The sequence below is a fragment of the Perissodus microlepis genome, chromosome 9, assembly GCF_051167445.1.
Source record: "Perissodus microlepis isolate ML-2025 ecotype Zambia chromosome 9, ASM5116744v1, whole genome shotgun sequence".
Taxonomy (NCBI): Eukaryota; Metazoa; Chordata; class Actinopteri; order Cichliformes; family Cichlidae; genus Perissodus; species Perissodus microlepis.
This window is the reverse complement of record NC_140469.1, coordinates 1,156,880-1,180,492: the sequence shown is the minus strand read 5'-3', so window position 1 is coordinate 1,180,492 and position 23,613 is coordinate 1,156,880. Positions and strand designations below refer to the sequence as shown.

The 23,613-nt window shown below is 41.0% G+C and overlaps 1 protein-coding gene and 1 pseudogene across 1 annotated transcript; both read right to left on the bottom strand.

Moving 5' to 3' along the window:
* Positions 1 to 10,096: 10,096 nt before the first annotated feature.
* LOC146379850 (uncharacterized) lies at positions 10,097 to 14,359 on the bottom strand. Its single transcript, XM_084940397.1, has 5 exons — positions 14,143 to 14,359; positions 13,849 to 13,936; positions 13,322 to 13,646; positions 10,434 to 10,593; positions 10,097 to 10,236 (listed from the first exon to the last, which is right to left on the bottom strand). Exons 1-5 carry the CDS (start codon positions 14,357 to 14,359, stop codon positions 10,097 to 10,099), a joined length of 930 nt encoding a protein of 309 aa, XP_084796523.1.
* An 18-nt stretch (positions 14,360 to 14,377) lies between these two features.
* On the bottom strand, positions 14,378 to 17,815 carry LOC146379849 (uncharacterized; annotated as a pseudogene).
* Between the last annotated feature and the right edge of the window lie 5,798 nt (positions 17,816 to 23,613).

The following is a 23,613-nucleotide window of genomic DNA, read 5'->3' as shown; positions in this document are numbered from 1 at the left end:
TGCTCTTACATTCAACACATCAGTTGTTCTTGTGGCTTGGTACCAAATCTCGTGGGTGGAGACGTCCTGGCTCACCCTTGCCCTAGCATATGTGTTCTACCTCACCAGTCATTTGCTGTAATAGCAGTTGCTTATTCCTAATCACGCAGCTAGCTGCTCAGTGTTCCGTAATTAGGAAGTAAAGTTTTATTCTTCATTTTCTCTGTTCAATTAAATGTTATTCCTGGTCCATAAAGACATGGACGGGCGAGTTTGTTGTGAAGGAACTTGATTGCCCTGCAAAGAGTCCCGACCTTAAATCAATAGAATACTTTTGGTAAGAAATTGGAGCAGACAATGCAAGCCAGGTCTTTTTGTCCAACATCAGTGTTTCACTTCTGGGAAAACTGTAAAAAAAAATTCTCATAAACACTTCTGGAAACTCTGTGGAAAACCGTCCCAGAAGAGTTGAAGCTATCATAACTGAGAGGGTGGGCCAATCATACTAAACCCTGTGAATTAAGAATGGGATGTCACTCAAGTTTATATGCTCGTGAACATTTTTCATCTTAAAAAAATATGTATCTTGTAGGAAAACAATTGTATAATCAATGTCTAAGTTATCTCTGCTATTCCAAAAATGAGACTGAACTCTTTGGGAATAAATGTCAAAGCATATATAACAGTACATATAATACCCTCAAACATTACTTTTTCACATTTAGGGAGGTCAGAAATTGTGCAATGTGCAAATATTTGAAAATATTTTTTTAAAGATTCCTTAATAATCACCTCATAAATACCAGAATGCAAAGAAAAAAATAAAGATAAACTTATAAATAAGTACACTTTATATATCAGAAAAATGTTCAACATTGCTGTCAATACATTTTTCAAAAAATGCCTCTCTGTGCAAAATGGGTTTAAAAACATGAACAGCTGTGGGATCCTGTTTGTCTGTGATTTGAACCGAGGGAACAAATCGTGGCAGGATCAGCCTGATGTTATTTGTATCCCACTGTAACTTTACTGTATAAAGAGCAAACATCTCCAAAATGTCAGGAGTAGTTAGTCATTAAAACAAGTGTTTGTGAACTAAAAATCAAGAATGTGGGATCCTGTTTGTCCGTGATTTAAACAGCCCAGCGCTGCTCCCAACGCAGGGAAAACCAATCCTGCAGGGAGACCTACCTCGGCACTTGTGCAGGTGAAGCCAAAGGGAAGATTTGCTTCACCATATTTTCTAGTCTTTGGCTTAGAATGAAGTTGGTTCATTCAGCTACGCTTAATCTCCTGCTTTGCGTTTCTGTGGGCGCCCAGTGCTAGCAGTGTCCAAGCGTTTTGTTTTTTTTCCTTTTCATACTGCGCCCCCCCCCCCCCCGCCATGGCTCTGCGCCCCCCCCTAGGGGGTGGGCCCCTCACTTCGGGAAGGTCTGGTCTAAGGTTTTGTCCATTTTTAGTTAGTTGCATGCAATTTCGTTTCACTAATAAAAGTTCAGTAAGAAAGATTTATAATCACTCATCTGCTCCTTTCCTGGGTGTTCAGCTGCTAATTTGTTCATCACATCACTATCACTTTCCCATGTTGTTGATCTCAATACTGACATCATTACTATAATCGAATCATCTTCTTGCTTGCTTTCTTTAAGCCAATCAGCCACCATTCTGTGTGGTTTAAATCAGTGCTCTCCATCATTCTCCCTTTCAGACTCTTTTGTGAACCCTCCGTCTGGCTGACAAAAGTGCCTCAGAGCTCTATCCAAGCTTCCATCTTCTTCTTCACCACGACCAAAGTCTAGACTCGTGTCCTGAATCCTATCACTGATGGGATCTGTTCTGCCATGATGGGTCGTCAGAATCTAATCGCCAAACACATTAATTTCTCTAGCTCAGTAAATCTTGTTAATTCTTCCAAATGAGCCCTCCATATTGAACTATAATATCTAGAAGCTGATTAGCGCATGTGCAGGTCTAATGGCACACTTCTACAAGTGTTACTCTACCAATCTTTGTCTTTAGTTCTCATCTTGTCAGACAAGCTCTCATCCACTTCAGACTACCTTCTGACAGTTTTACTACTCGCATGTTGTTCCCTTCCCAATAGTGATGGGTCGTTCGCGAACGAAATGGCTCTTAGAGCCGGTTCTTTGACGTGAACCATGCGAGCCGGCTCCTTATCGCGAGCCGTCACGTGGGGTTTTTTTTTTTTTCTTTCTCTCACCCTCTCTCTCGCACTTTTTTTCCACTTCACTCCGCATGCGAGCCTTGTGCTTTACGCTGGGCAGAGGGGGGAGGGGCGGTAGTTACACTCAGTAGCACAGGAACAGAGCGGGAGGGAGAGAGAGAGAAAGAGAGCCAGGGACAACAACGTCACATTAGAAAGGTATAGTAATCATCCACAACTATTTTCGGTTGCAGATGATAAAGGATTCAGAAAGTTTATTCATGCGGGCCCATATGACAGAGAATATGCATGTGCTTTTTGTTTTCATATTATAATTTATATTTAATTGTGTTGTGGTTTGCAGTGTTTTGTGTTGTTTTCACTTTAAATTTGTAAAAGGAAAAAGCTGAAAATTTAAATAGTTAAAAGTTGAAATGTGAATACTTGATTTTTGTATTATATGATTTATTTATTACATTTTATGTGGAGTGAATAAATAAAAGTATATTTACGGTGGCCCCTAGAGACAAAGCACGTACAAACTTCAAATCACGTACGAACTCTGAAGCATGTACAAACTCCAAAACACGTTAAAAACACGTACAAACTCCAAAACACGTAAAAACTCAGAAGCACATAAAAACTCAAAACACGTACAAAAGACAACAGAAGTGCTCCAGGATGCTGGGCGCAGTGTTGAGCTTTTGTTATCTTGTGGCTACACAAGCCAGCAAGTACCAAGGACTGGATTTGGTGTGTGGTAGTAACAGGTAAATTAACTTTTTTTTTAAATTATTTGAATATATATGAGTGCCTGTGTATAAATACACAAACAATACACACATGCTTTCAATTGTGTAATTTAAGTGATCTAGTAGCTCTGCTTTGGAAGTTCAGTTCATGCTAGAAATGTGTTTTGGAGTTTGTACGTGTTTTGTCTCTAGGGGCCACCGCATATATTAATATATAAACATATATAAATAAAACCACTTTTTTTTTTACGTTAGTAATTCCTTTTGTGCATAATTTTATATTATTGTTAATAATAAATTAATTAAAGCAACAAAACAACCTGAAGAACCGGTTCGGAGCCGAAAGAGCCGGCTCTTTTTAGTGAGCCGAACCGAAAGAGCCGGATCTCTAAAAAGAGCCGGAAATCCCATCACTACTTCCCAACGTGGCTCTAGGATTGTACAACCAAAGATGATCTAATAGTCATAAAGAACGTGTATTAGACAATAAATATGATCGATAATAGTGCAATAAATAATTTAAAAGAACACTGTGAAAAAGCCTAAAAAACCTTTTTAAAATTTGCAGTTGCTGTAGATTAAATGTTTTAATTTGCACCCCTCATTACTGGGTGTATCCTAAAATGCGTAGAATTGTACAAGATTAATCAGGACTATAAGAATCATCAGGAATTTGATGTGGCGAACAACACTAGAGGCCAACTTCAAGCCAACTGCACATGTCAAGATGCCCCATCTCCACAGCTGTCTGCAGTCAACACAGTAAAGATGATCAATAACAGTGTCATTAATATTTTAAAAGAAAATTTTAGCCTAAAAAACATGCAGTTGCTGTAGATTTAAGTTAAGGGTGTAGCCCACCTCTCGCCCTTTACTTGCTGGGATATGCCCCCGGCTCCAGAGCCTCTTGAGAATAAGTGGACGAAGACGGATGGCTGGATGGATGAATGGCATTACTTGTGTGGTCAGATTTGGTCGTTTAAAATCTGTTGTTATACAAATTCTGTTAATGCTATGCGTACTGAGAATTTAAAATACTACACTCTTTATGATTCAAATCCATCGTTTGATTTAAAGGCAGTTTGTTAACACTTATATTCCTCAAAGTAACAAAAAAATCTGTAAGCGCACACGTTTTCTCCACTTAGGATGGTAAAGGATGGCTCTCATTTAGACTGCAGACAGTTATTAAGTCATAGCTTATGGAACACAATGTGGCCTGCATATTCAATATCTTCATTAAACAATTACTGTGCCTTTGTTAAATTGGCTGGCCAGATAATCTTATTAAGCCATTTGCCAGAGGCCTAATTCCATGAAAGGTGATACAGACTATTTTGAGGCATTGCTTGAGCTTTCATATCAGGACCTGGTATTGTGTTTGTAATAGCAAGGCAGTATTATTAAAAAGTAATGTGGGAGTTGAGATGATATTACATATAATGATTATGTATTCTTATTTCCTAATATAAGACTATGGAGACTCACAGGCCATGTTTAGTCATGCTGGCAGACGTTAAGCTTCTTCCACATTCACATTGCTTCATTGTTGGATATACTACTGCATGGATACAATTCTTTTCTTGCCAATCAGTTTCACAAGTGCACTATTAGGAAACAGCATTTTTCAATTTTGAATTCAATTATATCTATTTAAAAAAAGTTTCTAAATATCTACGAAAATGTGATTTATTCAACTATTCAGCAGCTCAACTTCAAAAAGTGAAGCCAACAGAAGCTTAGAATATGTTTTCAGAGCAACAAAATATATTTTTGCCAAATTTTCACCAAAACATCACTTAGAGTAAACACTGAAATGAAAAGTTGTAAGTTGAATTTTTTTTTTCACAAACCTGTGAATGTGCAGAAAGTACAGGTAAGGTTTTTTCAGTTTAGTTTCACCTGTATGCTGCATAAACACAGAATTAAAACAAAAAGAAATGTGAAATTTCTGTGCCGTGAAGTCATCTCACAAGTGCTTTGCTGGGACAACTGTTTGTGATGAAAGGAATCACAAAAGACAAAGTCCCATCTTCACTTTATAGTGTAAAAAGATTTTGTAGTTATTCCATTAAAAGGATGCACCTTTATACTGATCTCCTTAACAAATAAGTTTGTCTTGTTAACACAGCAATTACAGTTAGTTTATTCTTAAATGTATTTTAATGCATTATGTTTGCTTTAAACACTTTCTATTGTACCATTAGATCAATGAAACGGTTTAATTCTTACATATTTGCACATATTTCACTACTTTGGATGTATAGTTACAGCCATAATCCTCAGGTCTTCACCCACTCAGCTAGTTGTATCTGTCTCTCTTCTTCATATTCTCTCTTGTCTCCCTCTGTGTGTGTGTTCTGTTATGTGTAACTGCTGAGCTGGGTCCTCCTCCGCTTCACTGTGAATAAATACACAATCACTTATCCGAGTCCTGCATCTTGAGTCCATCTGCACCATTAACGATGAAAGCTACCTCTCTTTGTGTGACCCAACCACAGAAAATATGGTTCAGCCAACCTTTGATAAGATTGTTATTACACATATTATTCCCTTGCAAATATAATTTAATTTACAAACCCAGCAAAATAAGGAATGCATCCAGTCAATATTCACTAGATTTCAAGCTCGAATAATTAACAGACTTCTGTTGTGTCCATGAACTAACACAGTCACAATAAAAAGTTAACACATTAAATAGTCAAACATGAAAGACACTTCCGTGAATGTAAGATCATCAGATTAACTTGTCATGATCCTGGCAGTCTGGCTCTTTTTCCTTCTTTCTGTCCTCCTTTAGGTGGAGTAGTGAGCCCACTGTTCCTTACAGAGCTTCTGAGTATTCTGAGATTAGCCATCACACCTGTTTCTCATCTCTCCATCAGAGAGGAAAGTACAGTTAGTCGTTTTTTAAGGTGTTTAATAGAAAAACTTTAATGCTAGACTCATAAATGTACATTGTTTAGGTGAAATAGGTGAAATCAGGGAAGTAGCCAACTATATTTATTACAATTATTATAGATGTTTAAAGCTGTAAAACCCCTGACTACACACTTTATACACTTTTCTCAGACAGGCATGAACATTTTCACACTTTTCTCTCTTGTTTAAACTCTCAAAGTTCAAACCTTCGTAGAAAAATAAGTTCAGTATTATAGATTGAAACCAAAGGCACCCGCGGTTGCCTTTGACAGTGCAAAACGTTTTATCGACATTTTTGTGTTTGTTGGGGAGAAAACTTACAAACATACAGTACAGCACTTCAGAGTCACACTGCTAGCGATAGAAGATTTATGTAAATTTGACAAGCTGAACACATTCTGTACTATACAGGAGACACGGCATGAGATTGATTGACAATGGTCTACAGCCAATCAGGACGCAGAACACAATGCGCTGTTAAAAAAAAAAAAAAAGCATGGAAAATTGAACAAAAAAAATCCGCGAAACAGCGAGTCCGCGAAAAGTGAACCGCGTTATAGCGAGGGACCACTGTATATTTGTGTATGCATATATGTATGTACGCATATATATACATCTATAGGTATATACACACATACAGGCAGTGTTGGGAAGGTTACTTTTAAAATGTATTCCACTACAGATTACATGCCCCAAAATGTATTTTGTAACGTATTACGTTACATTACTCAATGACAGTAACGTATTCTGAATACTTTGGATTACCTATTATATTATCATGCTTTTTACAACTACATGAACGTACTATTGCTGTGTGAATTATTACTTTTGCTAAAGGTTACTCGCCATGCCAATACCAACTAGATGTTTAAATCTTAATATAAATGAGTAACAGTAGGTGGACATTAGGTAAGGCTGCACTTTTTGCAGCGATCTCGTATAGAAAACTATTCCGTGCGTATATAAAACAGGTCCACGGCTCCGAAGCGTAGTAAAGGGACCTCTGGCTAATACGTTGGGTTCGTGTCGGGCTCGTAGCCGAAAACTAGCTTTACTTTGTTGTCTGGGTCAACTTTGCTAGCGAGAGACAGAGAGAGGCGTTGAAAGGCTGCTCCAACAGAACTTATTGTTTCGGAGGAAAACACGAACACAGTGTACAGCCGAGTCTTAATAGCGTACTTACAACTGGGCTCGTCAGTAGTGATGCGCGAATCATGAACGAATCGTTCAATACTCGAGAATTACTTTACTGACTCATGAATCATGATTCACAAGCCCAACTGACTCACTGACTCATCCCTGTTGCTGTTAGCAGCAATGTATCTAGCTTATAATTAAAATTGTGGAGAAAAACACAACATCCAGTATCTTAACAAAAAAATTTCTGCTCTGAACTGGAAGAGAAAACCCTGAGTAGAAGCTCACATCAAGAAAATAGCTCCTTGGTTCACAGTAGCATCGCTCTGCTAACATGCTAACAGCACATTTGAGCTACTCACCCCCTCCCTTCCTGTGCTGAATCGTAAGCGAATCACTCAGGACTCGCTCACCCCCTCCCTCCTGTGCTGAATCATAGAGCGAACGAATCACTCACTCACTCACTCACCCCCTCCCTCCTGGCTCACAGCTTCTTCTTCTTCTTGGTTGGCAACCAATGTTAAGGCGCATTACCGCCCCCTGGCTCACAGCTCAGTGGACATTTAGATGAGAAAATATGTATTTAACACATTTAAGGAAAATACTAATAAAATAAAAAATAAAAATATATTAAAATTAAATTAAATTAAATTAAATTAAATAAATGTTTACTGAGAACCTTCACAGACAAATGTTTATTAAGCAATTTTGATAGGAAATTGCTTAACTTTAGAAATTTTTTTGCTCTTTTTTGCTCTATAAAATAGTTGTTTTCTTTTAGAATCATTCATCTTAGCAGTAGGATATACATGAAAAGAGAAACAAATTAATTTTGAGTGAAAATGTAAATTTTTTGCACTCCCTGGTCGACTGACTCAGTGAATCAAATGACTCAAAAAAACCGATTCACTTTGGTGAGTGACTCATTAAAACTCGATTCAGTAAAAAGAATCAAATTTACCATCACTACTCGTCAGGCTCTCTTTTTGGATGCAGTGGTTATTATTATATTTACATGCTTCCAGCTCCCGTTTCTGCTCGGTGACAAGTCTTACTTTTCGACTCTCTCGGGTATGGTAGTCCATTCTCCCTGCAGCACGGACTACACTGCACATAGCCCCAAAAATCACAATGTGCTTCACAGAAAAGCTAAAACATAAAAACAAAAACCAACCAAAAGCAAGTTTAAAAAGATGAGTTTTTAGCTGTTTTTTTTTTTTTTTTTAAATGAAACCACTGAGTCCACAGATCTCAAAGGAAGGGAGTTCCAGAGTCTGGGGGCCACAGTTACAAACACTCTATCGCCTTTCGTTTTCAGCGTTGTATGATGGACAACCAGCAAGCCCTGATCACATGAACTAAGGGACCTGCTGGGGTTGTAAGGATGTAAAAGATCTCTGATATAGGTTGGTGCTTGTCCATGTAGAGCCCTGAATGTCAAAGTCAAAATCTTAAAGTGGATTCTGAATTTTATGGGGAGCCAGTGCAACTGGATCAGCAGTGAGAGTATATCACGTTACACCGCTCTCACAGTATATCTGCTCAGTACACAGTTCATTCTCTATGTTTTTTTAAATATATGTATTAACAAATATAGTGATGTCATACAAAGGACCGCAGCAGAAACAAATGGCCCAGTTAAATCAGTTCACATGTACCTACCTGACACTGTGACAAGTAATCAGATATCTATGGTGGTCCTGAGAGGCCAAACGGACTGCAACTTCAGAAAAAACCAGCAATAAGAAAAACACTGCAAAAGCACACAAAACACAACGGAAATAGCAAACACGACAAAAGAACAACACATAGGAAAAACGAAAACACAAATAGGAAAAAACACAACAGAAGTGTTTCTGGGGAGACAATAACCCGACGGACCAGTTGCAGGAAGCAAAATAAGACCCCACTTAACTACCAGTTGTCAGGTGACCATTTTGGCAGCAACATGAACAGCGCCACTGTAAGCGGCAATGCAGAAACTTTTAAGCCATCGGAGTATTCATCTCTCTTTAATTGGCATGACATCGAGCTGTATATCAAAAAAATAAATAGGTTAAATATTACCGACCCCTATAATGCTCCCGCTTTTCAAAAGTATTTCAGTGTCCCAGATCTATGCAGGATATATAACATACCCAGCCAACATTTATATGTGGGGCCCATATGGTTTGGAAATGGGCTGAAAAATGGGCCCCATATTGAATTGTCAGCGGGTTCCGTAATGGCCCCATGTTAAATGCCCATATAGGTGTTATGTTAGGAAAATTTGGGACCTAAATGGGCCCCAACTGGGCAAAGTACACAGAAACCCACCCGGGCCCCATCTTTCAAGTTTTTTGTGGGTACCATGTGGGCACCACATAGGCTAAAAAGTGGGTATTAAGTGGGATTGTCTGCGGGTTCCATAATGGTCCCATTTTATAAGCTCATCTTGGTGTCATATTGGTCAAATCTGGGAACTAAATGGGCCCCAACTGGGTAAAGTACACAGAGACCCAATCGGGCCCCATCTATCAAGTTTTTTGTCGGTACCATGTGGGCACCACATAGGCTAAAAAGTGGGTTTTAAGTGGGATTGTCTGCGGGTTCCATAATGGCCCCATTTTATAAACCCATCTTGGTGTTTTATATTGGGAAAATTTGGGACCTAAATGGGCCCCAACTGGGCAAAGTACACAGAAACCCACCTAGGCCCCATTTTTCAAGTTCTTAGTGGGTACAACAAGAGGAAAACATGAGCTAAAAGTTGGAATGGCATTATCAGTGGGTTCTGTAGTTGCATCTTATTTCTTGTTTGAATTGGCTAATTTCTGGCACTGGGTGGGTCCCATGTAGAAAAACAGCCACAAAATCAATTTAACAGACGGCCAATACAGGTTCTGTGACACAAAGACACCAAATATATTAAAGCTGACTGCAAACAGAAACATCAAGAGGGGACACAAAACACATTTTTTCACATTTATTTTGTCCAACAACTGTGGGTTTAAGTAACTGTATTCCAAGGAGTGTGAACTTAAAAAACTAGAAATGTCAAACTACATTCAAATTGCTTAGAGAGTTGGAACTGTAGCGACATGGGAAAAAAATGAGAAGGGAAACTCAAAACCTTGTCTTGAATCAGCAGGGGTGTCTTTTTTTACAGAGCAGTTAGTCTATTTTGTCCCCTTGCAGCCCTCAGTCCTCCTCTGTCTCTAGCTCCAGTGAACCACTTGGAGAGAGCTTTCTCTGCTTCTTGCAGGTTGACTTTTGCTGTCAAAGAATTCTTCTTCAGTGCCTCTGCAAATAAAGAAGAAAAATGGGTAAGCCAAAGTAAAGTTAACCTTAGCTTACTTCCTTTGGTGATGATTTACAAAGAACATTGTTTATTTCACTTTCTTGCCTCAAATATATAAGATGGCACAATAACCAATCTCAGTTACACTTTCAAACACTTTATTAAAAAAGTTCAAGTGTCTCAAGTGAAACTAACTTACCATACACAACATTAAAGAGGCGCAAATCTCTGAACTTTTTTTTCCCATGTCGGCCAAGCAAGTTGTACTCCACGGCAAGCTCAGGTGACATGAGGAATTTCATCATCCTTCTTGTAGCATCATCTACACTTGTTCCCCCTATATCTGCTACCATGGCAACCTGAGGGGAAGATACAAAAAGGACAGATTAGATACTGGCATCTGGGTAGGATGCCTCCCTGGTGAGGTGTTTTGGGCACATCCCACCAGGAAGAGACCCACGCTACGTCCACACGTACCCGGGTATTTTTGAAAACGCAGATTTTTCTATGCATTTGCACCTTTTGTCCACATGTAAACGGCGTTTTCGGTCACTGAAAACGGAGATTTTTAAAAACTCCGGCCAGGGTGGATATTTTTGAAAACTCCGTTTTTGCATTTACGTGTGGATGAGAAAAACGGAGAAAATGCAGCGTCAAAGGTGTGCGCCTTTTTTGACGTCACACTGTGCGCCACGTTATTGTTTCGGTGAAATGAATTTCTACAATACTGTTACTGTTAATTGTACTCTCTGCAGTGTTTAAATGCTTACATATACACACACAGTTACTGTCCCTCCACACATACGACTCGGTTCTACTTCTATGCCCCATCCTTGTTTACTATTTCCCACCGAGGCTTCTAGACTTCTGATTGGCCAACATTTCTGCACGGTTAGGAATATATCGCCACCTGTTGCTTTGGCATGTTCCTAGCAGCGTTTTCCTTCATTTCTGCCTTTACGTGTGGACGGGATTATTTTTTAAAACGAAAACGGAAAATCTCCGTTTTCAAAAATACCCGTGTACGTGTGGACGTAGCCCCAGAGGAACACCCAGGACATGCTAGAGGGACTATGTTTCTCGGCTGGCCTGGGAATGCCTTGGGATTCCCCTGGAGGAGCAGGGCCAAGTGACTGGAGAGAGCGAAGTCTAGGCCTCTCTACTTAGTACTGGATTGGGTCGCAGGGGGGAGCAGCCTAAGCTTAAGATAATGGACCAGGAATGGAGGATAAATGGACGCTTTACATATTACTTAATGTTAATTGTGTGGTGATTAAAAAAAAAAATGGTAGTAACACAAGCTAAACTGTTAAAAATGGAATTTTAGTTCCTTAATAGGGCTGGGTATCGTCACTGATTTCTAGAGTCGATTCGATTACGATTCACAAGGTCCCGAATTGATTCGGGACCTTGTCTGATCACGTATCAGTACATTTCCATATTTTTATATCTATAAAAAAAAAAAAAAAGCTGACACTTGCGAGACTTTATCAAAGGTGTAAGCATCACAGCAGAGGCTTTTGTATCAAAGTAACTGAGGGTAAAACACAGAAAAACATGAAGCCGATTTTCTGGCCTGGGATTTTATAGCAGATGACCTTAAAAATATTCTGCAGTAGATCAAAAACGAAAGAAAACCATTAATTAACATATGAACATTGCTCCTCTTCACTTCAGCAGCATCAGGTAAGTTACAGAGGTTTTATTAGAGACACAGCTAAGCGTTTTGCGATTTTGCATAATTTTAAATAGTTAAAATTTGTTCAACAGGCCTATTGAAAGGCAGAAAGGCTTTCTCTTCATAAGTGAAAGGGGGAAAAAAAATGACAGCGCTGTAAATGCAGAAAACACCGATTTTTAGACCAGAAACTGTTCTTGAAGTACACTGAGAGAGAGTGAGAGAGAGACAGCGAGCTGTGCATGAAGTGTGATTTTACCGTGGTGGAAAACCACCGTGGTGGAAAACCAAAACAGCAAAAGTAAGAGGGAATTCATGACTATGTTCACGTGAAGCGAAATTTTCAGTGTAGTTTGGATCTTCTTTTGCTGCTGGTTCAGTCAATATTGTTTGGAGAGAGATAAAAACTGCAGCTTCAGAATCTAGCACAAAAAACACAAAGTGCCGTCGGCTGAGAAAGGCCACATGTGTTTACATCTTTGTGCAGAATGCGTGTGCCTGCTCTCATTTACTGTCTCCAAACTAAAATAGGTTTTAATTGATAAATCGATAATCCAAACCCACCCCTATTCCTTACTCCTTTATCATTTACCCATAATGTTAAGCACCTGGAATTATTTTGTTGTTTTAGCTGTAAAAGTGTCATAAAATCAGCTGTGAGTGTGTGTGCTTTTATCCCTTTTTTCAGGATTACTTCTACTTTCCACATCTGGTAGTTTTTTTTTCTCTACTGTATACTGTAAGAGTGTAATCAGGGATTAATAACAGAAAAGGGAAAAAAATAAACTTGAAATTTTACCGTTTTTTTTTTAACTGAAAAAGGCACTCAGAATGTACATGAATAAAAGATTTAGAATAGGCAATTTGAATTATTAACTGTAAAACAGAACGAAAACTATTTTGTGACCTTTGCCCCTGTGGTTTGTTTTTGGGCATCTCTTTTCTTCTAAATAAGTCCAGGCGTGTTGGGCCCCTGGCAGAGCTCTGGTTGGAAGAGACAGGTTGGAAAAACCTGTCACCTGCGACGGGTTGGGGGCTAAAGGGTTAAACTATAAACTTATAAACTATCATAGCAGAACAAAAATAGGAAATCTATCCGTTATCAAAATCAGAATCAAATGCTTCATTAGAATAAAAAAATGTAACTTTCTGGAAGGTAAACATCTGGTATAAAAGTAACGTCTCAGAAAAAAAACATCATTGTAACAGAAAAACATGGTAGCAGATGTGATGGTCTCTGGCCTGCTTTGCTGCCTCAGGACCAGTAAGACTTGCTGTGTTAAATGAAACCAATTATGCTGTATACCAAAACAAATCATGAAGGAGAATGTCTTTCAGAAAATATATCAAAGAATGTTTTCTGACTACTGTATAAAGAACAAGCAGAATGGGGAGGAAAAAAAACTTACTACAGCAGACATGAGACTGGAGTCCTCCAGTTTTCCATTAAGAGCCTCAACATCGTCTTGGGTTTTAAGAGGTAAAACAACCCCTTCAGGGACCTCCGTAACTGAACCATTTTTCTGCTTCAGCAAGGCATTTAACATCTTGCTATGAACCAGTTGAGTCTCCTTCACTTCCTCTAAAATGGCAAGGACTTTTGAGAACATGGCTTCACAAGCGGGGCTGGCAACACTCCGGGCAGCGGGGCTGGCGACACTCCGGGCAGCGGGGCTGGCGACACTCCGGGCAGCGGGGCTGGCGACACTCCGGGCAGCGGGGCTGGCGACTACACTATTGTTTTTTCCAGAGGGTCGCTTAAGGAGTTGTTCTGGAGGCGTGGGTGGAATCAGAAGGCTCACTTGATTCAGTGTGGCTGCTCAGTTGATTCTTCATCAGTTTAACACTTGGCCTAGAAAGGTTAAGCACAGAACATTTATGACACTGTTTCAGAAGGAAATAAACTTCATCTTGTTTGTATGCTAGTACCACTTACTTTCTTTTTCTTATGCCATTCTCATTGTCCGTCAAGTCTGATGAATACTCTGCTTGATGCAACTTTGCCCTGGCATTTGCATAAGTTGCTATAACATAAATTGTACAGAATACCACATGTAAGATACAATGTAAAGAAGAAATAAATCTGCAAAAACAATAACAATGAAAAAATGGTTTCCAGTAATACAGGGCCATACATTTACAAAAGCCTCCAAGTAAAAAAAAATGTGCATGTATAAACTTTTAAAGAAAAGGAAATACAGATGTAGTGTACAAATAAAGTCAAACTTACCTGCATTTCCCATGACACGGACATTGCAGAGTATCCAGTTGCAGGTTGGTGGTGTTCCTTCTTTTACAGCCTTTGTCACATTCACCAATGAGGCAGGAGGCCACCAGCATAATTTTCTCTCTGTGTCATGGAACCACTCTGATGGAACGATGTCTACCTTCTTGCAGCCATCAGAGTCAACTTCATCCACAAACTCGACCACACTGAATGAAGACATCCTGTAAACGCCATTAAGTTACATGCTGTGTAGCTGAGGCAAAGCTACAAATGCGTTACGAAAAGGTAACAAAATAATTGGTTTTGTAAATTTAGTTACAGGAGCACTAGCAAGATTACCTGAAAGTTTTGACAGCAAATGTACACCCAGAGATGTTGAATCAATAGGGTAGTTAAAAAACGCTGTTCCAGTCTCAAACAGTTCATACAAAACATGTATTTCTCCGATGAACAGCACAATGTTCCGCACAACTGCAACTTTGCCTTCAAAATCAAAACAATTTGTTCCATTGGAGGTGGAGATTATTTGATTTCCATGTCAGTACATCTTGTACTGAAAAGAATGATGGACAAAAAATTCAGTCATCATAGGTCCAGATGTATGTGGCTGTGTGAGTTCACCCTCTGGCATTTTGCAAGACCTGTGAGGATACAATTGCTTTTCACAAACTCGTCTAGCAATTTGCTGTACAGGATCCTGTGGTCTTCTCACCATCTTTTTTTAACTGTCCCAAATAATTCTCAAATGGAAAACATGAAACCAAATCCAGAGGGCCATACTTTGTAGCATCATCTGCTAGGTGCAAAAGACTGTGTGTATAGTTAACTAAGAATTTAGTCCCATAAATCTTAGCAAAGTTGGCAACAAAGCATCTTAATAAATTTTTTGCATAATAACAGTACTCTTTACACAAAGGAGACAAAAGTATCCTCGTAGCAGATGACAAAACCAGGAGGTTCTTGTACTATGGATTGCACAGTTTCTGGAAAAGCACAACTGGTCCAGTATACAACAAAAATTGTCTTAATTCTGTAGCTTTCCATTGTCTGTACTCCATTAGGTACCGTGGCTTTCTGGAAAACGTGCACGGCAGACTTTGCCTACACTGTTTTAAGTGATCAGAAATGGCAGACAGAGTAGAAGTAGGAACCCGACACTGCAATGGTCCCTTAATCCACAGGGCAAGTAATTTACGTACAATACCCAAGCAAATTAAATTAAATCTGAGACTTGAATCCATATCTGGAAAAATAACTTTCCAATCAACATAAACACCATAATGTGTACAGCGCTCACAAGAACTGTAGCCACTGTGACCTTTGATGCATTTTAAATAAGCTCTAGCTGGGGTGTCACAGATAAAAGCATCTGGAAGGGGTACATTGAAGTGTTTTCCATTGAAAACACTACCAGTTTTTGTGACCTTTTTTACATCTTCTATAAAATCATGCATGTAGTCGTTCACCCACTCAGGTTTGCAGGGACCAGCATATATACTTACCATGAAAACATTTGCTTGTGGTAGTTCAACTATCTTACCTAAAATAGGCCACAGTTGCATATTAGAGCTCTTAAAGAGAGGCAAACCATTAACATTCACACGAATGGTTAATGTATCAGTTTTCAGTTCATGTTGATTTATCATTTTCAGTTCTGACAATACTGCACTTTCAAGACCAAAATGGTAGTAACTTCCCCTGCCAATCTGTTTCACTTCACAGTCTTTTAATGTACTGAGCAAAGTTCTGGGATCCTTTGGCAAATCTAGACCAAGCTCCAAAAGTATGGTTAAGGGCTCTGACAACACAGAACAAGACACATTTCGGTTTGCTGCCCATTCAGCAAGTTTCCTCTTAGCATCAGAGTTTGACTCCACATCAGGAAAGTCACAGTTTGGTTCTTCATCCGCTTCACTATCCATGTAAAAGTCATTACTATTAAAATCCAGAGGTAAAGCTTCATCCAAGCTGTTACTCGAATATTCCTGTACATTGTCCTCTGCCTTGTTGATAGTCTCATCTTTATTTTCTATATCTTCAATATTTTCCACCGCTTCATCCACAATCGAATGTTTGTTCGCCACATCTTCACTGTATTGCAAAGCCTGGTCCACGGCCTTCTCTGCAAGTTCCACAGCATCTAAAGCAAGGCTCTTTAAATGCTGCTCTTTAAATTCTCCTTGTCCGTGATTTGGCAAGAAGGTAATCCATTTCACTAAAATACACAGAACACTGTGTACAGAATAGAAGTGTGAGCCACAAACATAATTCAATTTTATTGGAATTCCAGGTGAAAGACCAACACAAAGTGGTGCACACGTGAGAAGTGGAACGAAAATCATACATGATTCCAAACATTTTTTACAAATAAATAACTGCAAAGTGGGGTGTGTGTAATTATTCACCCCCTTTGGTCTGAGTGCAGTCAGTTGCCCACAGACATTACCTGATGAGTGCTAATGACTAAATAGAGTGCACCTGTGTGTAATCTAATGTCAGTACAAATACAGCTGCTCTGTGACGGCCTCAGAGGTTGTCTAAGAGAATATTGGGAGCAACAACACCATGAAGTCCAAAGAACACACCAGACAGGTCAGGGATAAAGTTATTGAGAAATTTAAAGCAGGCTTAGGCTACAAAAAGATTTCCCAAGCCTTGAACATCCCACGGAGCACTGTTCAAGCCATCATTCAGAAATAGAAGCAGTACGGCACAACTGTAAACCTACCAAGACAAGGCCGTCCACCTAAACTCACAGGCCGAACAAGGAGAGCGCTGATCAGAAATGCAGCCAAGAGGCCCATGGTGACTCTGGACGAGCTGCAGAGATCTACAGCTCAGGTGGGGGAATCTGTCCATGGGACAACTATTAGTCGTGCACTGCACAAAGTTGGCCTTTATGGAAGAGTGGCAAGAAGAAAGCCATTGTTAACAGAAAACCATAAGAAGTCCCGTTTGCAGTTTGCCACAAGCCATGTGGGGACACAGCAAACATGTGGAAGAAGCTGCTCTGGTCAGATGAGACCAAAATGGAACTTTTTGGCCAAAATGCAAAACGCTATGTGTGGAAAACTAACACTGCACATCACTCTGAACACACACTGTCAGATATGGTGGTGGCAGCATCATGCTCTGGGGGTGCTTCTCTTCAGCAGGGACAGGGAAGCTGGTCAGAGTTGATGGGAAGATGGATGGAGCCAAATACAGGACAGTCTTGGAAGAAAACCTCTTGGAGTCTGCAAAAGACTTGAGACTGGGGCAGAGGTTCACCTTCCAGCAGGACAACGACCCATCAGACCCATCAGACTTCCGGCGCCCCCCGTGTGCGGCAGCCTGTTACAGCAGCTCTGCTCATTCTGAGTTTCTTTCTTTCTTATCTTTTTCTTCTCGTAATTTTTATAACTAACGTATTAGTAATTAGACTCTGCAACCATGTTCTACCGTTTTGTGCTAGTTCTGGTCGTTTTTCTTAGTTTTTTTCTACTTTTTTCACCCGTGTCTGGGGACCCAGAGCAGGGATCCTTTGTTTACAGTAAGGATCAGCTGTTAGCGCTGCGTCCTGCAGCGGTACTGCCGGAGGACAGACTCGACATTCCCAGCGAGCTGAGGAAGAAAAGACGGGGGTGTCGTGCTGGGAAGGAGCGCCGTCGCCCGAGAAGGAGACGTTATCGACCATCTCTTCCTTCTGTAATCATTGGAAACGTAAGATCTTTGCCCAATAAGATGGATGAGCTCACGTCGCTAACCTGGTCACAGAGGGAGTACCGGCAATGTAGCATCATGATGCTAACGGAGTCGTGGCTAACACCGCAAACTCCGGACACAAGCGTGACACTACCGGGATTCCAGATGCTGCGAGCGGACAGGACGAGAGAGAGCGGTAAGAGGAAAGGAGGGGGACTGGCAGTGTTTGTGAATGACAGATGGTGTAACCCGGGCACATCACTGTGAAAGAACAACTCTGCAGCAGAGACATTGAGCTGTTAGCATGCGTCCGTACTACCTGCCCCGGGAATTCTCGCATGTTATCGCGATAACAGCGTATGTCCCCCCCTCAGCCAACGCGGATGCAGCCTGTGACTCTCTCCACTCTGTGGTCAGCAGACTGCAAACACAATCTCTGAGAGCCCTTCTCATAATATCAGGGCACTTTAATCATGTCTCACTGGACTCCACACTGCCCACCTTCACCCAGTATGTGACCTGCCCAACCAGAGACAATAAAACACTGGACTTACCGTATGCCAATGCTGAAGAGGCATACAGTTCATCACCTCTCCCTCCCCTGGGCAGATCTGATCACAACCTGGTGCACCTTGTCCCTGTGTATGAGCCCTTAGTGCGCAGGGAGCCACCAGCCACCCGCACAGTGCAGAGATGATCGGAGGAGAGCAAGGAGGCTCTTAAGGATTGTTTTGAGTCGACTGTGTGGGAGGTGATCTGTGACGACCACGGAGAGGACATCGACAGCCTTACTACATGCATTACTGACTATATAAACTTCTGTGTGGATAACACCGTGCCTACCAGGACTGTACGGTGTTTCTCCAACAACAAACCGTGGATTACCCCAGAAATTAAAGCTGTCCTCAAGCAGAAGAGGAGGGCCTTCAAATCCAGAGACAAAGAGGAGTTGAAAAGGGTGCAGAGAGAGCTGAGGGGACTGATAAGGAATGGGAAGGACAGCTACAGGCAGAAGATGGAGAACCAGCTTTAACAAAACAACGTTGGTGAAGTCTGGAGAGGCCTCAGAACCATCTCAGGCCACAAACATCAGAACTCTCTGCCTGGGAGGGATGTGAGGTGGGCAAATGAACTGAATCATTTCTTCAACAGATTTGATTCAGCCATGAGGCAGTCTCCAACATCGGCTGCAGACTCACCCACCCCCACTGCTGCTGTTCCACATCTGACATCTCAGACATTTCACACCTCCTCTCCTCACCCTGCTCACTCCTCCCCACCCCCAACAACAGCATCCAATACACATTCAACACAAGGCTCCAGCCTGTCTCTCTCAACCACCCAGGTTAGGAGGGAACGGAGGAGGATTAATGGCAAGAGGGCAGTGGGCCCAGATGGCATCAGCTCGAGGGTGGTCAGGTCCTGCGCGGACCAACTGTGTGGGGTGATGGAGCACCTCTTCAACCTGAGCCTGAGGCTGGGAAGAGTCCCACAGCTCTGGAAAAACTCCTGTGTTGTACCAGTGCCAAAGACTTCACGCCCCAAGGACCTCAACAGCTACAGGCCGGTGGCTCTGACATCCCACCTGATGAAGACCCTGGAGCGGTTGGCCCTGGCTCAGCTTCGGCGCCTGGTGAGCTCATCACTGGACCCACTTCAGTTTGCCTACCAGCCTGGCATTGGAGTGGATGATGCCATCATCCACCTCCTACATCGTTCCCTCGCTCACCTGGAGACTGCTGGGAGCACTGTGAGAATCATGTTCTTAGATTTCTCCAGTGCCTTCAACACTATTCTTCCCTCAGTTCTGAAGGACAAGCTGGAGAACTCTGGAGTGGACCATCACCTCACTACCTGGATTCTGGACTACCTCACCGACCGACCACAGTATGTGAGGACTCAGGGCTGTGTGTCGGACAGAGTCGTCTGCAGTACGGGGGCCCCACAGGGAACGGTTCTGGCTCCGTTCCTCTTCACCAACTACACTGCAGACTTCTCCCACAATTCCACCCAGTGCTTCCTGCAGAAGTTCTCTGATGACTCTGCAATAGTCGGCCTCATCACTGATGGGGACGACAAGGAGTACAGAGGACTGACTCAAGACTTTGTGGACTGGTGCCAGCTGAACTACCTCCAGATCAATGCCAGTAAAACCAAGGAGCTGGTGGTAGACTTCCGCAGGCACAAGCATCTTCCACTGCAACCACTGAACATCCAAGGTATGGACATTGAGGCTGTGGACAGCTACAGGTACCTTGGTGTTCATCTGAACAACAAACTGGACTGGACTCATAAGTCAGACGCCCTCTACAGGAAAGGGCAGAGCAGGCTGTACCTGCTGCGGAGACTCAGGTCGTTTGGAGTAGAGGGCCCACTCCTGAAGACCTTCTATGACTCTGTGGTGGCCTCAGCCATCTTCTATGGTGTGGTCTGCTGGGGCGGCAGCATCTCTGCTGGGGACAGGAAGAGACTGAACAGGCTGATCCCAAGGGCCAGCTCTGTTCTAGGATGCCCTCTGGACCCAGTGGAGGTGGTGATTGACAGGAGAATGGCAGCTAAGCTGTCATCCCTGTTGGACAACATCTCCCACCCGATGCATGAGACTCTGACAGCACTGAGCAGCTCCTTCAGTGGGAGACTGTGGCACCCACGGTGTGGGACGGAGAGATTTCGCAGTTTTTTCCTCCCCACTGCTGTCAGACTCCACAACAAAGACTTTTGCAGCTGATCAAACCCTCACACGTGCAATAAGACCGCTATATGTGCAATTCCTGTACAATTCTTCTTCTGACGAAGTTGTACTTTTGTATTTTCTTACTCAGTTGTATATAGCATTTGTATTTCTATTTTATTCTATTGTATATATTATTCTATTCTATTTTATTCTATTGTATATAGTATTTTATTTTATTTTATTGCATTCCAGTGTTTTCTAATTTCTGCTACATAACTTTGCACTTTTGCTGTAACAAAACAAATTTCCCACCTGTGGGACTAATAAAGGTCATCTTATCTTATCTTATCTTATCTCAACATAAAGCCAGGGCAACAATGGAATGGTTTAAAACAAAACATATCCATGTGTTAGAATGGCCCAGTCAAAGTCCAGATCTAAATCCAATTGGGAATCTGTGGCAAGATCTGAAAACTGCTGTTCACAAACGCTGTCCATCTAATCTGACTGAGCTGGAGCTGTTTTGCAAAGAAGAATGAGCAAAGATTTCAGTCTCTAGATGTGCAAAGCTGGTAGAGACAGACCCTAAAACACTGGCAGCTGTAATTGCAGCAAAAGGTGGTTCGACAAAGTATTGACTCAGGGGGGTGAATAATTATGCACACCCCACTTTGCAGTTATTTATTTGTAAAAAAAAAAAGTCATGTATGATTTTCGTTCCACTTCTCAAGTGTGCACCACTTTGTGTTGGTCTTTCACGTGGAATTCCAATGAAATTGATTCATGTTTGTGGCTGTAATGTGACAAAATGTGGAAAAGTTCAAGGGGGCCGAATACTTTATATATATATTAGGGGTGCAATGATACACAAAATTCAAGGTTCGGTTCGGTTCAATACTTTGGTGTCACTTGTTCAATATTTTTTCGATGCAAAAAAATGTTCATGCCTTTTTAATTTGTCATTTATTAAAATTATAAATATATATATATAAATGAATATAAATATAAATATATATTTTAACTCAAAAGTAGTTTTTAATTTTAATGTTGCTGAAACAACAAAATAATAAAAAAAATAAATCTATCTGATCGAGAAATGCTCAATTACATTGGTGGGAACTAGTGTGTTAGCGCAGTTAGCTTGTTAACGTGTTGGCCGTCCAGACCCACGCACGGGGCGATCCGCGGTAGCTCGTTAACGGAGATTTGCCGTGTTGTGGCGTTAACGTCATTTCAGATTAACGCTGACAGCACTAGTGGGAACACAACGAATATGACTGCACATTTACTCCGACATCATCCTAGTGCAAAGACAAGTGGAAGCAGACAAAAACAACAAGCACGCATGCTACAAACTTTACCCGAGTCATTTAGACAGCCGTTAGCACATGATTCTCCTTATGGGGACCTGATATGTTTAATATGCTGCTGAGAATATAGCCCAGAAGAAGCGTATAGTATAGCTTTTATTTTGGAAAGACCCATTTCTCTGTAATAAACTCTCTTTTCCAAAGATGAGTGATTCCTCAATCAGAGAGATTTATTATTTTGTTGTTTCAGCAACATTAAATTTAAAAACTGTACTTTTGAGTTAAAATATATATTAATAATTTTAATAAATGACAAATTAAAAAGGCATGAACATTTTTTTGTATCGAAAAAATATCGAACCGTGACACCAAAGTATCGAACCGAACCGAACCGTGAATTTTGTGTATTGTTGCACCCCTAATATATATATATATATGAATGAATCATTCAGCTTCAGCAGTATTTCTATTCATCTTATGGATTCCAGTCTAATGTCAATTCACTGTTTGAGTTCAGTTTTGGTCTTAAACTCCAGAGAATACCACCTGGTTCAACAATCTTTTTATCTGATTATTGGCAAAACAGTTTTCTTCTGAGAGATGCTCCTGAGGCTGAAATTGAGCCCAAAGAAACAACAACAAAGTTTAGTTCCTCTGGATTTTCCATGGAAAATTGTTTTATCACTCACTCAGGTGAGTTCTCCAGTGTCAAGGATGAGTGGTGAATGTATCTCCCACTGGAAACCACTGTGTCCAGTTAAAGTCAATCGACTTTTTTAAGGAGAGTTGTTAGATGCTGTGCTCATGAGGACAATGGGTTTTAACTTGCAGCACAACACAAAGCTGCCATATTGAATCAACGATCAAAACACGTAATTGAGCAGAATTAAGTCAAAATGTAATATCCTCATATGATGACACATCACACATGACCAGCATTGTTCTAAGAATGCAAACTTTCTTATTGGAAGTTTCCACAGCTGCCAGAAAGGGACAGATTTCTGGCTGCTCTTAATGAGTGGTCGTTGCTCTCTCGTTTTCTCTGGAATTGCTGCACGGAGGATGTAACACCCATGATAAGCGCTGAGGTGTGTGTCCTTGTCAGGAATCAGCCATCCTCAGCTTCCAGGTTAGGAAAAGTGGAACCAGAAGATATTCAAATACATCTCTCCACAGCTGCCGATGAATTCTACAAAAACAAAGTTTGTTAAAAACATTTGCAGGTGAATCACCACTGATTTATCACTGACATCCATTTACTCAAAAAATACTGAAAAGTGGATAACTAGGATATATAGTTTATAATTTCAACAATGTACTGTAAAAAATGGAACTTTATATGACAAACGTGGTGCTTGTGGAATTTTTAACAAGGACCCTACAAAACTTTACAGTACTCATGCTGCCAAACTTTTGACGGCTAAGTGTGCAGTTCCTGCTTTAAATGCATTCACTTTTAAGATTAAGAAATCTAAGTGATAAGAGGCCAGAAATGTTTGAACTCGCTTATGAACCTAAATCACTGAGGCCGTCTCTCCTGCATGAAGTCCAGGTGCTGGTTTTCCAGTGTGTGCGTCTGATGCCCCAAAGCTGCCTCAGAGCCGTAGCACCATCCATGGCTGCAGTATGGAACAGATGTGGGTGTGTCCTCATCTCCCAGGAGTCAAAATCGTCATCAAATGGCCCTACAGACACAAAAACGTGAACATATAAACAACCAGACTATCAGCAGTGATTTAACTACTTTAAGACCTCTGTGAAAATCATTTACAGCAGCGGTCCCCAACCCCCGGGCCTCGGACCGGT

What these genes read in the sequence shown, in the direction of transcription:
- LOC146379850 (XM_084940397.1), bottom strand. Translation starts at nt 14,359, where the DNA reads ATGTCTTCATTCAGTGTGGTCGAGTTTGTGGATGAAGTTGACTCTGAT. An exon ending in CCGTGTCATGGGAAATGCAG is followed by an intron (nt 13,937 to 14,142) that starts GTAAGTTTGACT and finishes TTTATGTTATAG; the next exon opens with CAACTTATGCAAATGCCAGG. An exon ending in CCAGTCTCATGTCTGCTGTA is followed by an intron (nt 10,594 to 13,321) that starts GTAAGTTTTTTT and finishes TCTTCCCCTCAG; the next exon opens with GTTGCCATGGTAGCAGATAT.